This window comes from Callorhinus ursinus, unplaced genomic scaffold, assembly GCF_003265705.2.
Source record: "Callorhinus ursinus isolate GAN/ISIS: 27379988/994484 unplaced genomic scaffold, GSC_fseal_2.0 scaffold65, whole genome shotgun sequence".
Lineage (NCBI taxonomy): Eukaryota > Metazoa > Chordata > Mammalia > Carnivora > Otariidae > Callorhinus > Callorhinus ursinus.
The window spans coordinates 493493-510884 of NW_027397127.1; the positions used below are offsets into that span (position 1 = coordinate 493493).

The 17392-nt window shown below is 35.3% G+C and overlaps 1 protein-coding gene across 7 annotated transcripts in view; it reads left to right on the forward strand.

The window, feature by feature from the left end:
• LRCH2 (leucine rich repeats and calponin homology domain containing 2) overlaps positions 1–17392 on the forward strand; it is a 103627-nt gene that overhangs the window by 43513 nt on the left and 42722 nt on the right. For 5 of the 7 annotated variants that reach the window (XR_012376115.1, XM_025853706.2, XM_025853707.2 and 2 more), the window contains exons 7-12: positions 4127–4214; positions 4523–4634; positions 4822–4919; positions 5017–5075; positions 6980–7087; positions 13310–13375. Coding sequence is in view for 6 of the 7 variants with exons in the window: in XM_025853706.2 (XP_025709491.1) it covers positions 4127–4214; positions 4523–4634; positions 4822–4919; positions 5017–5075; positions 6980–7087; positions 13310–13375 (531 nt within the window). In the remaining variant the exon portion in view is untranslated. The remainder of the gene's footprint in view (positions 1–4126; positions 4215–4522; positions 4635–4821; positions 4920–5016; positions 5076–6979; positions 7088–13309; positions 13376–17392) is intronic. The other 2 variants (XM_073885736.1, XM_073885737.1) reach the window with 2 other exon arrangements.

Here is a 17392-nt window from a genome sequence, read left to right on the forward strand (position 1 = left end):
CTCTAAACTTCATTAGTTTGCTTTATATTTATTTAAAAATGAATTTACTTGAGTAATGGCATTCATTATACTAGTCATTTATTTATTTTACAAATATCAGTTAAAAAACAAGTATCAGTCAAATGCCTGCTGGCAGGTTCAGGGTATGTTTCGTTGAATGATGTACACCTTGGTGTTGGCCCTCATGGAGTCCACAGTGTAGTGGAGGAGTCAGTCAGCAAACAAAGCAAAGAAATAAAATATACATACACACATACAATTTCAAAATTGTGGCGAGTGCTGTGAAGGAAAGGAACATATTTCAGGAGTATGTTCAGGGAATGTCACTTTGGGAAGGTGAGGTTTTAAGTCAAGACCTGAAAGGAGAAAAGCTAGCTGTGTAAAGACTAAGGGGAAGAGTGTTTCAGGCAGAAAGAATGACATGTGCTAAGGCCTTAAGTTAGGAAGAAACTTGGTGTGTTAAAGAAACTGAAAGGCCAGCCTGTTTGGAGCAGAGTGGCTGAGGGTACGGAAGTACAAGTTGATTTTGAGGAGGTAGTCAGGGATTTTGAGGAGGTAGTCAGGGCTTGAGGTGAGTCATGTGGGTGCTTTGGAGGCTGTGGTAAGGAGTTTGACTTATAGTACAATGGGAAGTCAGTGGACAGTTACAGGCAGGGGAATAGCATGATCTGATTTATGTTTTAAAAAAGAGCTGTTTTGGATCTTATAATAGGGAGAATAGATTGGAAGTAAACAAAAGCAGAAGCACAGGGACTAGTTAGGTTGTTGAAGTACTTCCAAGAGATCAGGGGGTCTTGAATAGGGTGACTGCAGTAGAGATGAAAAGGAGTGGACAGGATTGAGATATATTTTGGAGATGGTCTCTAGCAACGATGTCCAATAGAAATGTAATATAAGCTCCGTATGTAATTTCACATTCTTGTAATCCATTAAAAAAAGTAAAAATGAAACAGGTGAAATTAATTTTAATAATATGTTATTTAGGGACACCTGGGTGCCTCAGTGAGTTAAGCGTCTGCCATCGGCTCAGGTCATGATCCCAGGATCCTGGGATCATGTCCCGCATCGGGCTCCCTGCTCAGTTGGGAGCCTGCTTCTCCCTCCTCTCTGCCTGCCGCTCCCCCTGCTTGTGCTCGCTCTCTGACAAATAAATAAAATCCTTAAAAAAAAAAAATGTTTTTTAACCCAGTATATCCAAAATATCATTTCAACATGAATTTCATGTAAAAATGTTAGTAAGGTATTTCATGTTCTTTTTCTTTCTATTACATCATTTAAATCTGGGGTGTATTTTTTATTTATAGCACATTTCAATTTAGACTAGCCACATTTCAAGTGCTCAATAACCATATATATATGATAGTGGCTACTATATAGGATAGTGCAAGTTAATAGAGTTTACTTAATGAAGTGACTCTTGGATGTGCTAATTTCCTACTCACAGCCTGTATTGAACTACTTAGAACTAATTCACGTATGCACTTTCCACTTTTCCACTCATGCCTCTGGCTTTACGGTTCTTACTACCCAGAATAGCCTTCCATGCCTTGACTATTTTGTAAACTCTTATTCTACATAGGTAAGCATTATAGTAGTTAAGTATATCAACTTTTGGAGTCAGATATATATGCCCATGAAGCCCTTCTCCAGCTCTTGATAACTTTATGTCCTTGTGTCATAACGTCTCTAGTCCTTAGTTTTCTTTCATTTATTTATTTATTTATTTTTAAATTTTATTTTATTATGTTATGTTAGTCAACACACATTACATCGTTAGTTTTTTTGAGGTAGTGTTCCATGATTCATTGTTTTCTTTTTTTTTTTTTAAAGATTTTATTTATTTATTTGACAGAGAGAGCAGGAACACAAGCAGGGGGAGTGGGAGAGGGAGAAACAGGCTTCCTGCGGAGCAGGGAGCCCGATGCGGGGCTTGATCCCAGGACCCTGGGATCATGACCTGAGCTGAAGGCAGACGGTTAATGATTGAGCCACCCAGGCGCCCCTCATTGTTTTCATATAACACTCAGTGCTCCATGTTTTCTTTTATTTAAAAAGGAAAATAATCATATGGATGCTGTCAGGATTAAATTAAATAATGTATATAGAGTACTTAATACAATGCCTTACCCATACAGTTCCTCAACAAATAGCTTATTACTATCATTGTCAACTATTACAAATACACATATATTTTAGTATAGTACATGGATATATTATTGTGCAGTGGCGTCAGATGGATTTTGCTTCTAATCATGGTTTAACCTCTTAATTCCTCTGTAGCCTGTGTAAGTTATTTAATCTCTCTGAGCCTGTTTCTTTACTTAAAATGTTAACAATACCCACTTCATAAGCTTGTTGTGAAAATTAAATGTGTGCTTGGCAACTAGTTCAAGAAATGATATTCAGTAAATGTTACATTTTTGGGGGGCACCTGGGTGGCTCAGTCGGTTGGGCATTTGCCTTTGGCTCAGGTCATGATCCCAGAGTCCTGGGATTGAGCCAAGCAGGGAGCCCGCTTCTCCCTCTCCTGCTCTCCTTGCTTGTGCTCTCTCAATCTCTGTCAAGTAAATAAATAAATAATCTTTAAAAAAAATGTTACATTTTTTCCCCTGGGAAGTTAACTTTTATAAGCTCCATTATCCTCATTTGTAAAAAGAAATAATGCATAAATTGCAGAATATAAGGATTATAAATAAAATATGTGTACCTGGCACAGTAGCTAATACAGTGTAGACACAGTAAATGCTAGCAAGTATTGCCTCTCTTTATCCTTCAAGACTAAGCTCAAATGCCACTTTCTTGGGTGAGGCCTTTCCTAAACTTACCAAGAATTGATTTTTTTCTCATAGTACTTTATATTTACCTTTGTCATAGTCTTCAAAATATATAAACATACTTCCTCTCTGGGCTGAGAGCCCTTCGAGGCCAAACATTTTTTAATTCATCTCATTTCATTTCAAGCATTCATAGTGCCTGGCACTTACTTGGTAATTGCTTACCTCAGTTTATTGATACACTCCTGAAAACTGTACAGATCAGTATTTGGGGAAGAAATATAGCATAGTGATGAAGATCAGGGACTTTATAGTGTTAGATTCTTGGGATCAAATTTAAACTGCCATTTGTAAGTTGCGGGTCATTGGGTAACTTGTTCAATCCGTCCTGGCCTCTGTTTCCTCACCTGCAAAATGAGAAAACACCAACCTGCTAGAATTTAAACAAGGCATGTATGAGATAAGATCTTTAAAGCACTTAGCCTAATCCTGGCACATAAAAAATGGTCTATATAGAATATATGCAAATTTGCATGTATGTAAATTTGCAAAGTAAAGTGAAAAATACTTTACAACCTGGGTGGCATACTGTTGTGTAATTCAGAAATTTGTAAGGACAGTTCAATCGTCATACCAAAACGATGACTTATTCAAATCTTTGCTGATTTTTTTTTTTGCATTTTCTCTTAATTTTTGGATGGGCATTATTTATAAAGCTAAAGCATATTTTTAGAACTAATGAAGAGATTATGAATTAAAGTTAAAAAATATTTCAACATTCTATGGTGAAATTTGTTAAACCAGAAAAATAAAAATGTCTTTCATTAAGTTTATTTTCTAGCAGGATCCTCTGCTTTTCTGTATCTCTCAGGAGAAGTAATAGGTTATTGTTAACAATTGACACTTTAAAGATTTTATTTATGTTTTAGAGAGAGGGTGTGTGCATGCACACACACGAGCTGGATGGGGGAAGGAGCAGAGGGGGAGGGAGAAAGAGGGGGAAGGAATCTCAAGCCGACTCCTCACTGAGCATGGAACCCTACGTGGGGCTGGATCGCACAACTCTGAGATCACGACCTGAGCTAAAACCAAGAGTTGGACACTTAACTGACTGAGCCACCCAGGTGCCCCAACAATTGACACTTTACAACAGAGCACATGCAGGGAAAATATTACATGAGGGATATGAATAAAATATTTTATAGGAAGATTTCTGATATTTTCCCTTCATGTTCTTAAGGATTTTAGACATCAAGAGAATATATTCTCTATTATCTAGGGAAATTTTAGGTCATGTCTGTATTTATTTAAGAAGAAAACCCTAATTGCCCTTAGAATTTCTATTTCCATAGTATGGAAGACTTTTATCCGAATAAAAATCATGGCCCTGACTCTGGAATTGGAAGTGATAATGGAGAGAAACGATTATCTACAACAGAAGTGAGTCTTTTCTATTGCTGATCTATTTTATTTTAAAATTTTGTTAGAGTTTTGAAATAGGTAGACACTTGCACACACTTGATTGTTTTTGCTTAAAAATATTATCATTATTACATTTTATGACTTCAAATGAAAATAGGACATGCACATTTTTAGAAGCAGAGCAGTAAACCTTAACATACTAATTTTTGGTTTCAGAACTGGAGATGTAAAGCAGATATTCTGCACATCCTATGTGAAATTAAAGCAATTTAATCCTATTCTATGTTTAAAATGCCTCATTTGTACTTTGTGCTTATTCCTTTCAGCCATCAGATGATGACACAATCAGCCTTCACTCTCAAGTCTCAGAGTCAAATAGAGAGCAGACATCAAGAAATGACAGTCACTCAATAGGAAGTAAACCTGATTCTCAGAAAGGTGATTCATATGGCACCTGCTATTTTTATTTCATGTATATTGCCCTTATTAAAAATGCATTTTGAAAAATTATAGTATCTTCGGCCAGTTCTTTTATTGAGAAAATCGACTATTATTCTAAACAATACAGTATGAAAGCCTACTGTTTACTATTTATATTTCCTAACAAATATTAATCTTTAATTAGACCAAGAGGTGTATGATTTTATTGACCCTAACACAGAAGATGTAGCAGTTCCTGAACAAGGAGATGCGCATATTGGATCATATGTCTCTTTCCTTAAGGTAAAGAAAATTTTGAACAAATACTAATAACATATTTTCTTTGATCTCACAAAAGTACACCACATAGATTTAAAATTATAACTTTCTTTTATGTAAGGGGAAAGAAAAAGGTCCTGAGAAATCTCAGAAAAATGAAGAATTGGGAGATGAAAAAAGGTAAGCACACAGGAATTCTCAAATTGAAATGTTACTTATACATGAAATATTTGTTAGGTATTCCTACTTGAAAGTGCTTTGAAAGAATATAATTTTTGGTTCATTTACCTGTGGTGTTCAGATAGTTAATTTGTAACTACTTCATTTTTCTGCATTCCTCAATTAAACTGAAAATTATAGTAAGCAATTAAGCTGAGTATAGTATATACATTTCCCCTGCCTCCCAGAAGTATAATTCTCCTATTATTATTACCAAGGAGGACTGTACTTTCACATACATTGCTTCATTTGAGCTCTTTAGCAACTCTTTAAAATAGATGATTTTTTGCATCATTTGGCCCATAAGGAAACCGACCTGGAGTTTCAAGTGTCTGGAACTCAGGTCTTCCAACTCTTGGTCTAATACACTATAACATCAGACTGGTTATAGTAATTTTAAGGGCATTTATCTCTGTATTTTATTAAAATCCTTCTACTTTGGATTTTTTCTGCTCATTTATCTTATGAAATGATGGAATATGACTTGCGATATTCAGTCACTCCTTAAAATTGCTTTGTAGCTGCAGGAAGGAAGGAGGGAACATTTGTTGAATACCTACCATGTACCAGGATCTGTGCTATGTGTTTTCCCATGTTTCTTATTTATTTATTTATTTATTTATTTATTTACAGTTTTTAATTTTTTTTTTTTAAGCACTCTCTACACCCAACATGGGGCTGGAACTCATGACCCCGGGATCAAGAGTAGCATTCTTTTCCAACTGAGCCAGCCAGGTGCCCCAAAGATTATTATTATTTTTTTTTACCTTTTATTTATTTAAGTAATTTCTACACCCAACGTGGGGCTTGAACTCATGACCCCACAATCAAGAGTCATATGCTCTTCCATCTGAGCCAGCCAGGTGCCCCTCATGTTTCTTATTTAATCTTCAATAAATGCTGCAGGGTTGATACTGTCCCTGTTTTTACAGATGAGGAAGGGGAAGCTTGAAGACTCTAAATTTTCTTGCCTAGAACCACTTAGTGTCCACTAGAACCTAGGGTGTGAACCTAGCTCTTTCTGATCCCTAAGCTTTTCTCTTTTCTTTACATTGTGCTTCCTCCACATGACCTCACTGGTAACTTTTTAATCAGTCATGAATTAGTCATCTCTGGTACCGCATAAGGTGGTTCATTGCTTTGTCTTGTACTCTTTATATTTCATTTTTCTCTTACTTTCTCACCTTATCTCATGAAGACAGTTGGATTAGTGTCACAGTGGCATACAAGATATGGTCAAGATACAAAGTCTTAGGATTTGATACTGTGTTTTAAATGAAATACCTTTGGGATAAGATTACTAGAGTTTGGAGAACAACTTAATTAAAAATTCCTTTGTTCTCTTTGAATGATTAAAAATTATTTTAATGAGCATTTTCCTGCAAATTTGCCAATCTTACTTGGACCTATTTCGCATTTCTTCTACTCAAACATTTTACATGGAGATTTTTAACATCATGATGAATAAACTGATAAAAGTTTAGTGGTTTAGTAAAATTTTTATAACATTTGATATTTATAAAGACAGGCATATTAGAGCTTTGCAGTTATTACATTCAAGACTGGGGAGTATACATTGTTAAATTACACATTTCAGCAATTACAAAATAATACAGTTTACTTTGTTAGTCATTAATTATATTAATATCACCAGTGTGGTACATTTCCTATTGAATAGAAGATATATTTTTATATTCCTTAAATATTCCTTATTTCTTATTTTAATGTTTTAAAAACAAGGACATTAGTATTATTAGCTTTTTACATGATATTAGAAATGAAAAAATGGTTTCTATTTCTGGAAGCTGGCATTAAAATATCATCTGCCTTACATTTTGGATAACCATGTTTGTGTCACCTTTCAGACTTGGGAAAGAACAGTTACTTGCAGAGGAAGAGGATGATGATTTGAAGGAAGTAACTGATTTGAGGAAAATAGCCGCTCAGTTACTGCAGCAAGAGCAGAAGAACAGGTATTTTTTCCAGTAGTGAGATTTAAATAGGCAGACTTTATAATCATTAAATGATTATTCAAAGATTATCAAATGAAGTTTCCAGTACACAGTAGGACCATCTTAAGATCGATGTCAAGGGACTAACTACTAAAAGACAATAGGAAATAATTAGGAGAGAAGTGTAAAGTTATGTACACAATTGACAAATACTTTATATTCACATGGTCATTTTATTTAATTATTGTGTAGGTGTCTCTTTTTTATTCCTGTGTGCTATATAATAAGAACTGATTTATTGATATTCATTTTAGCTCACAATAGCGTTAGATACATTATGAGCATTTCTCCCCAAGTACGTGTCATGTGTATGTAGTGCACTTTTTATCAGATTCCAGATTACTTGGGGTATGTGTAAACTCCTTAGAATTGAATGGAATTTTATAATGGTTGATTAAATCAACATGATGATTGGTCACAGGTTCACTTTGGTTTGTTCCTTGGTCAATGACGATTTCTCCCTCTGGCTAAGCTTTCCCCAGATACATGCCATTGGTGATAAGGAAGACGTATGAATGAATATAAAATCAGTGCAAGTCCATTTTTAATACAGCAGATGTTCTCTGTGCTGCTGAGGGTCAGCTATTATGCCATCTTTATGTACTGAGAGTACTACATTTATAGTTTTGAAATAATAAAGAAGATTTGAGTTTTTTTTGTTCGGAGAAAATTAAAAGAATAATTTTGGTGCATTTAACATGGGTAACTAATAAGTACTTTACTTCTCTTAACCAAAAAAATGTTTGTGGGTCACATGACCATGTTTTGGAACGTTTAAAATTTAAGTACATTGGCATTTGCTTTTAGATATGCTTTGAAAAATAATTACTATTGAAACTTATCAAATTGCAAATGTCTGGTTTTAAGGGCCACTATTTTTTTTAAATAATTACTAAATATCCTTTTTTGTACAGCTATAAATTCTACACTTATAGAATTAAAAACCATACTAGAAAATATCACTCCTCTTTATCCCTTCTTTAATGTATCCTCATTCCCAGTTCACGTTTTTCTTCTACCATAACTTTCTGTCACCCTTTTCTGTGAAATTTATTTTCTAATCTTTTCCTATGATTCATTTCTAATGGACCTTTTTTTATATTGGCTACTTGTGAGGTTATGTATGTTTTTCTCCCTCCAGTATAATCAAAGTAATTTGGTTGCCCCCATGGTTTAAGAGGCCTGATGAAGCAAGCCACCACCTGCTCTGTTTAGCTTAAAAAATAGTTGTTTCTCTCTCTTCTACCCAACAGGTGAAATAATTGTATTTATCATTATGAGCAGAGAATACTGATTTTAAAAGTACCCACAGCAATATTTATTTCTCTGATTAGGTTAAGAATTGTATTTGAGTGTATAATTCTAGATTTTAACAATGTCATAGATATCATTTCTATATTTTTCAGTTTTCTATTATTTTTCATCTATTCCTATAACTTGAATTATTCTTTTTAGCTTTGAAACAACATCGAATGATGTTTCATAGGTTTTTTTTGTGTGTGATAGTTTTGTAATCTGTACAAAATAGTGCCTAGCACTGTGCCTTGTACATGGTAGGTACTCAGTAATACTGTATTAGTTAATTGCTTGCCTGAAGATGAGATTAACAAATTTAAAGCTAATAGGAACCATTAATTTAGTTATGTTCATTCTAAATAACTTGTTATTTTTTTAGATGTGTGCAAAAGTAATTTCTCTCTGATGTTTCTCTTCATCAGCTTTTCAGATGTTAGCACATATGAATATAGATCCTTTAAGATAAATATTAATATGCAGTGACATTAATGTAATAATTATGTCTTATTTTGGAAGCCTTAAAATATTTATGATATCTGGTCATAATGTAAGGAGTACATTTTACTTTTAAAATCTGTAATGTATAGACAATTTAAATTAGATGCTTGGCCAGTTCTGTTCTGTTAGTGACTGAACTTAAACTGATCTCAGAATTTTTGTATGCTGAATCTAGCATTTTCTTCACTAAATAATCTCTTCCCTTCTTCTAAAATATGTTGCTGTTGCCCACATCTCTTAGACGTAGATAATTAAAATTTTTGTTTGCTATTACAGTACTTGATTTGAGTGAGTCCAAAAAAATCAAAAGTAATCTTCTATAAAGATATATCCATCCCTTAGAGGATTTGATGTTAATTCTACCTTCTCTGGTTATAGATTTTTCTCTTTCACACTGTATTGTGTTTTAGGTTCCAACTTTATTAATGAAGAATCTGAAATGCTCTTTAAAATTGCAAGTCAGGGATACCTGTGTGGCTCAGTCGGTTAAGCGCCCGACTCGATTTTGGCTCAGGTCATGATCTCAGGGTCATGAGATCGAGCCCTGAGTCAGATTCCGTTGCTCAGCATGGAGTCTGCTTGAAATACTTTCTCTCTCTCTAAGTAATAAATCAATAAAATCTTAAAACAAAATAAAATAAGATAAAATTGTAAGTCAATCAGGAGTTATAACATTTCATTTTAGGTTTTAACACAGTCATTTTAATGTTTTTGCTTGTTGTCTTGATTTAAAATGATTTATGTGGAGTAAGATTACCCTCACATATCAGAAAGTACGACCTAGAACTCCTACTCTGACTGTATGTTACTTAACTGTTTTTAGGTAGCAAATAGTTGAAGGTAAATACAGTGTTAGTTTCAGCTGAAAGAAGCCATGCATGTACTCCCAAATTAAAGGCAATTAAAAAACTGCTTAGATTGAGTTTGGTGATGATTTTCTTTTAAAGCAGCTTTGCCAATTGGTTAGTTCATACTATTCTTAAAGGTGTCTTTTATTCTTTAAGTAAGTTTATACTAGTACTTGGTGGATGAAACTACCCTAGGAAAATAACAAGAGGGTATTGCACAGAATTAATAGTGAAAAAAGGTGGGGAAGGAGATGAAATAAATTATCAAATAGATAACTCACAAGTGTTCAAAGTCTGAAGGCCACTTTTTAGAAGACTGCTCCCTCTTTGTCTGAGATGCATAGATTAAGCTACTTTGTTTTGACAGTTTATTGTTGAGTTTTTAGAAGCTAATCTTTACCCCCCCTTGTTAAAATACTGGATTATTTCTACTTGTATTTGGGTGTATTGAAGTCCCTCTGAGTCGATGAAGCTCCTTATATTAAAATAGCTATTCTGTTAGTTTTTAATCTTCACTGTAATTTGGGAAATTAAAAAAAAAGCTGTCATCTTAAAAAATTATCTTAATGTTCTAAATTATTTAGCTAATTCTTCAAATTTTCATCAACCCTCTTAATCTAATTATTAGAGAAATAACTACTGTTCTTTTTCATTTTTTTTTAAGATTTTATTTATTTTGGGGGGAGGGGCAGAGGGAGAGGGAGGAAGAGAGAGTCTCAAGCAGACCCTGCGCTGAGCGTGGAGCCTGATGTGGGGCTTGATGTTGTGACCCTGAGATCATGACATGAGCTGAAATCAAGAGTTGGACACTTAACTGCCTGAGCCACCCAGGCGCCCCCTCTTCATTTTCTTATACAGATATTTTTATTATGTGGCAGAATAAGTTGATGTTTAGGTGGCTTCTTAAAATTTGTGTGGTTATCATCATAAAGAAAGGATTACCATATATGTGGGCTTTTGTGATGAATAGCTTCAGTTGACTGGTTCCCATTGCATGTTCATTTCTGCTAACTTGCATAGTATTTTCTATTATGTCTTTCTTTTTAATAATTATTTTATTTGCTGTTAAGTGTGTCCTGAGAGTTTTCACGTATTGCGGAAAGATGTGCTTCTTAGTACTATGTAATATGGCTAAATTAAAAAAAAGTAATTTTGAAAAGTTCTATTGAAGTATATAATTAAGGATCGTGGAAAGGAAAATCACATTTTGAGAAGTTATTATTTTGGTTCAGAATTATAGAAATTATATACATAACTTATTTCATGTGATTTTTTTTTCTGATCATATATATGAATATTCCAGTTTGAGGGGCATCATATTAACCTCTAGCTTGTTATAACTAATTAGGTAGTTTTCCCAACCCTTGAAATCTATCCATTCTTTCTTTTTTGCTTGCTTTACTAATGACTTCCCTGTCCTCACCAAAACATCTTACTTCTCCCATCTTTTGGTTTGGTTGATGTACGGGAAATGTGAATACAGATGGAGGCCTTTGTGTTATAGAGCATCATTCAGTGAAAAATTCTTCCAGAGGACCAGAGCAGCAGGACATGCATCAAGGTATCTAGAGTTTGTGGAAACATTAAGTATTAAGGGGCCAGGTTGGTGCAGCTGAATTTTACAGTCATTTACTTAAAATACAGTACTAGTAACTGGGTTAGGGAAATGTGTTAATAATCTAGAATAATAGATATTTAGATAAAATAGATGTTTATTTTGACTTTGAGTATCACAGAGTAAAACATTAAATACCCATGTACAAACAAGCGTTTACGTAGGGGAATTCTCAAGTATATAAAATACATTTTATAGGTAAGTGGATCTCAACTTTGTTTTTCTTTCCGCTCCAATCTGATTTATACACATCAGTAATTACAATGCTAATAAGTGTGGTTTGCGGACAATTCAGAATTTACTATAGTGAGGGCATTGTAGTTTGACCCCTCACCTCCCGCTGTCAGCAATTCTGACATTCACCCCTCAGGACAGTTCTCACTGTTACATCTCCTTTTTAAAAATCACTCTTTAAAGATGTATTTCTTCCTAATAGTCTTAGATATTTTTTTTTACCTTAGTTCTTTTGCATTTCATGATTAAGTGCACTTTTAGTATATGTCCATACTAAGAAGAATAAAGGTGTTGTTTGGTGCCAAACTGTACTGCTTTGCCTGTGATACTTGTCCTTTGCTTCTCACTGTGATTTCCTCCCAGGGAGGCTTTAATCCGTCCAAGCTAGTGAGGAAACCGAGGTAATAGAAATTGGTTTCTTTAGGTTAACCATCTTTCTGTAATTACCAACTTATCTTTAGCTTATGATATCTTTTAGTAGTAAATATGTGGTTTTAATTTTAAATTATTTTCTCCTCTATGTTTTGATAGTTGACATCTAAAGGTTTTTGAATAAAAGACATATTTTATTCCTTATAAGACTAAACTTTAAAACTGAAAAGTAAGTTACATTTAAATCTATAGTAAATAGATAAATATTAAGAACTCTTAAATAGGTTAGTGACTTACGTGAAAGAAAGTTATTAATTCACTACTTTTGACTTTGAGAGATTAATACTTAGAATTCTATAAAATTATGGACAAGTATTGTCTCTCATGGTTTGTCATTCTTTCTCTTCTTTGTTCTCTTCAAATACCATTTCATTTGGGTTACTGAAAGTTTAATAAATTTGTGAGCTTTTTTTTAAATAATTGAACTTTATTTATTTATTTATTTTAAAGATTTTATTTATTTGACAGAGAGAGACACAGCGAGAGAGGGAACACAAGCAGGGGGGGTGGGAGAGGGAGAAGCAGGCTTCCCGCAGAGCAGGGAGCCCGACGTGGGGCTTGATCCCAGGACCCTGAGATCATGGCCTGAGCTGAAGCCAGACGCTTAACGACTGAGCCACCCAGGCTCCCCTAAATAATTGAACTTTAACATGGCTTTACATTTATTTTTATTAATTTATTTTTTAAATTTTATTATGTTAGTCACCATACAGTACATCATTAGTTTTTGATGTGGTGATCCACGATCCATTGTTTTCGTATAACACCCAGTGCTCCATGCAGTACTGGCCCTTCTTAATGCCCATCACCGGGCCAACCAATCCCCCCTCCCCGCCATGGCTTTACATTTAGAATTAAGATTTGTTATTTGGCTTTTGGCAAAATGGTCATCTGTTGCATCAACATAACTCGCTTCATTTGCTATGCTGGGAAAATGAAATCAGTCATGATGGCACCTAAACAATCTGCATCTGTTTATTTTCTGTCTCAGCCAAAAGTTAGATACACACAGGGCAATAGCATGGTTAGAAGATATCCAGGTTTCAAGAAAAGGTTTTTAAAAGAAGATGCGTGGCAGAGTTGGTGAGCTTCATTCCTTCATAATAGTCATGGGCATTAGATCTAAATAATATGTAAACATTGTTTTCTAGCAGAGATCTTCATGGACCAGATGCAGTTTATTATGGAGATTTTTTATATCATGTGTAAACACTTTTCTCTTTAATGTATTTTGGAATTAACGTATTGATTTACTTCTAGGATTCTTAATCATTCAACTTCTGTCCCAAGAAACAAGCCAAAACAAACTATGGAATGCGAAAAGAGGTATAAAAATATCTTAGTCCTTATATTTAGTATTTTATAATGAAACTTGATTCTCTAACAGTGATTTTCCCATATGTGGGCTTTAATTGAATAAATGATACAGATTTAATGTAACTAGATAATTTAATGAAGAAATGTGTTCTAGCACCAGTTAAATTTACTTTTGATAATCAAATTCAAAAATGCTGATTTGATCTCTTTTTGTGCTCATACCTGCATTTTGTTGTAATGATAGAAGCATTTATTCATTAACTCAGCAAACCATTTATTGTATGACCATTACTGCTGGGAATAATGTGTTTCTTCATCATCGTGTTTGTTCTGTTATCGTTCACTTTTTATTTCATTTCATTTGAGTTTTACTAAATTCTTCCATATGAATACAGGGTCTAAGTTAATATATATGAATTCCAGAGAACTAGAAAACCTTGAAAGTTTCTATTTATCTTTTTGGCAGTTTGAAAATTTGCATCAGGTTCAATTCCTGGGCCATTCCTGTAGGAGTGTAAAGGTCCAAGGCTGGGGGTAGGGTGGGTGTAGCAGTATACACAGAAAGAATTAACATTTCTTGAATGCTTTTATATGCAAACTGTTCTGAGTGGGTTAGATGTCTTATCTCATTTAATCCTCATAATAACTCTATGAAGTTGTTACTGTTGTTACCCCATTTTGTAAGGGAGAAAACTGAGGCTCAGAAATTACCATAATTTGCTCAAGGTCATACAGTTAGTAAGTGGTACAGTGAAGATTCAAGCTCAGGTTGTCTGGTTCCAGAACCCCAAGTCTTAACATATGGTAACAAGAACATTTTGCTTCCTTGAGATTCACACATCCCACTGATATCTTTTCCTGGATACCTCACAGTCTAAACTGAACTTATTTTTTCCCAAATTTATTTCTTCTCCTATATCGTTTGCCTGAGTGAGTGTGCCACTACTCAGTCACCTAAATCAGCAACTTTGAAATCATCGGAAACTTCTCTCTCTTATGCACCCCTCCCAATCTAGTCAATCACAGAAAATTATAGCTTTTGTTTTATTTTTGTTTTTATTATTTTTTATTTTATTTATTATTATTTTTAAAGATTTTATTTATTCATTGGAGACACAGGGATACAGAGAGAGAGAGAGAGAGAGCGAGAGCATGAGCAGGGGGAAGAAGCAGAGGGAGAAGCAGGCTCCCCGCTGAGCCAGGAGCCAGACGTGGGGCTCGATCCCAGGACCCTGGGATCATGACCCGAGCCGAAGGCAGATGCTCAGCCATCTGAGCCACCCAGGCGCCCCATATTTTTTAAAGAGTTTATTTATTTATTTGAGAGAGAGAGAGAGAGCATGCACAGAGGGAGAATGAGCGGGAGAAGTCGACTTCCCGCTGAGCAGAGAGCCCGATGTGGGGCTCCATCCCAGATCATGACCTGAGCCAAAGACAGATGCTTAACCGACTGAGCCACCCGGGTGCCCCGAAAATTATAGCTTCCTAGCATTCCTTGCATCTATCCCAACTTCTCCATTCCTAGCACAGCCATGTATGTTGGTGCAGGCCCCATCCTTTTCCTCCTGGATTACTGCAACAGTCCCCAGACATATCTCTATGCTTCACTTTTGCCTACCTTTAAGTTTGTCTTCACTGATGTAAGAGTGATGGTTCTAAAACCATCTAACTGTGTGACTGCCATTTATTATCTTCTACGGGTTCCTTATCACTTTTAGGATAAAGCTGAAAATGCTTAACTTAACCTGTAAGATTGAAGTGAGTTTCTGCCTTCCTTAAAACTTAGCATGCACTCTTCCACTGGCACCTTTTGCTGTTAGGAACAGTACTTTGTTTTTTTATTCTGTCATGGTTTTGCATCTCTGTGTTCTAGATCCTGGTTTCTCTACTGGGATTGCCTTTTCTTCTTTTTTTTCACTTAGGCTTTCAGAATTCAGTTCAAGTGTAAAGATGACTTTTTATACTCAAGTCTAGAAACATTCCTCTACTCAAATTTCATTAATTGGATTTAACCCACTCCCACCCTTTTTGAATACTGATTCTGTTATCTTATATATTTGCTCTCCTTAAAGTTTATGTTATTCCTTTCCCCCTCACTTCCTTTCATTCCCATCTTAAGCTTCCTCCCCAGGCTCCTAATATTCTCTTGAGAAAGACCCAGTTGCCCAAACCTCAAAAGTGTGGTATCTAATCCTGGCCTCTCCATAGAACTATTATTATTATTATTATTATTATTTAATATTTTATTTATTTATTTGACAGAGAGAGAGACAGCGAGAGAGGGAATACAAGCCCTGGGGAGTGGGAGAGGGAGAAGCAGGCTTCCCGATGAGCAGGGAGCCCGATGCTGGGCTCAATCCCAGTATCCTGGGATCATGATCTGAGCCGACGGCAGACGCTTAATGACCACGCCACCCAGGTGCCCCATAACTATTGCTTCTACTTTTCTCATTTTCAAAACAATCGCTCAATTTTTTCTTTAAAAACAAAATTAAAAAATATTTTCCTGATTATAAGATTACTGTAGCTTTATTGTTGAAAAACTGTAAAATTTAGCAAACGCAAATAAATAAATAAATAAAAATCACCTATTATCCCACTCTCCAGAGATGACAAGTCATAGTATTTTGGTATTTTTCCCTTTAGACCCTTTTTCTATCTGTGTGCATGAATATTTGCACGTGTATGTGTTACATATATATACACCACAGAGTTGTATAACCTGTTGCCTACTCAGCACCGCCACGTGGTTATATAATAGGCATATGAAACTTAACTTTCCAAAACCACACTCTTAATCCCTCCTTGTACATCTTGAATTTTTTTTTTTTTAAAGAATTTATTTATTTGACAGAGAGAGAGGTAGCGAGAGCAGGAACACAAGCAGGGGGAGTGGGAGAGGGAGAAGCAAGCAGGCTTCCCGCAGAGCAGAGAGCCCGATGTGGGGCTCCATCCCAGGACCCTGGGATCATGACCTGAGCAGAAGGCAGACGCTTAACGACTGAGCCACCCAGGCGCCCCTCTTGAATTTGTTTTTCCTGTATTTTTTCCCATTTCAGGAAATGTCAACTCATCCTTATAGTTGCTCAGCTCATAAACCTCAGAGTCAACCTTAAATTAACATGTTACTTTCTTTCACATACCTTATCTAATCCAATAGCAAATCTTGTGGACTCTACCTTCAAAATATACCCAGAATCTGATCACCTCTTACAACCTTCACACCTACCACCCTAGCCCTTGCCATGTCTTTTTAAAAAATTCTTTAATTTTATTTTTATTATTTATTTTTATTATTTTTACTTTTTTTTCCTTCCAAGTTTTTATTTAAATTCAAGTTACATAACATGTAGTGTAATGTTGGTTTGAGGAGTAGAACTTACTGATTCATCACTTAACAAGACCTAGTGCTCATCACAAGTGCCCTCCTTAATACCCATTACCCTACTAGCCCATCCCCCCACCCACCGCCCCTCCACCAATCCTCAAGTTTGGTCCCTAGTTAACTGTTTCTTATGGTTTGCCTCCCTCTCTGTTTTCCTATTTTATTTTTCCTTCCCTTCCCCTATGTTCATCTGTTTTGTTTCTTAAATTCCACATACGAGTGAAATCATATGATAGGTCTTTCTCTTTTTTCAGCTCTAGCCATCTCAACTTCAGTTACATAAGCCTCCTAACAGGTTGCCTGCCCTTGCTTTCCTTTAGTCTGTTTTTCAAAAAAGCATCAGATTGTTGAAATGTAAGTCAGATCATATCACTCTTCATAATTCTCTAATCACTTCCCATCTCATTCGGAATAAAAACTAGAGTCCTTTAAGGACTTACAAACCTCTACATTATTTGGCTCCCTCCTGTCTTCCTCTCTTGCCTGGTCTTCCTGGTTAGTTAGTTCCTCTCTAGCTATACTATATACTAGGCCTCCTTGTTGCATCTCAATATACCAGGCATTTCCTGCTCCCTCAAGGCTTTGCCTCTGCCTGAAATGATTTCCCCCTAGATAACCATATGGCTTATTCCTTTGGTGTC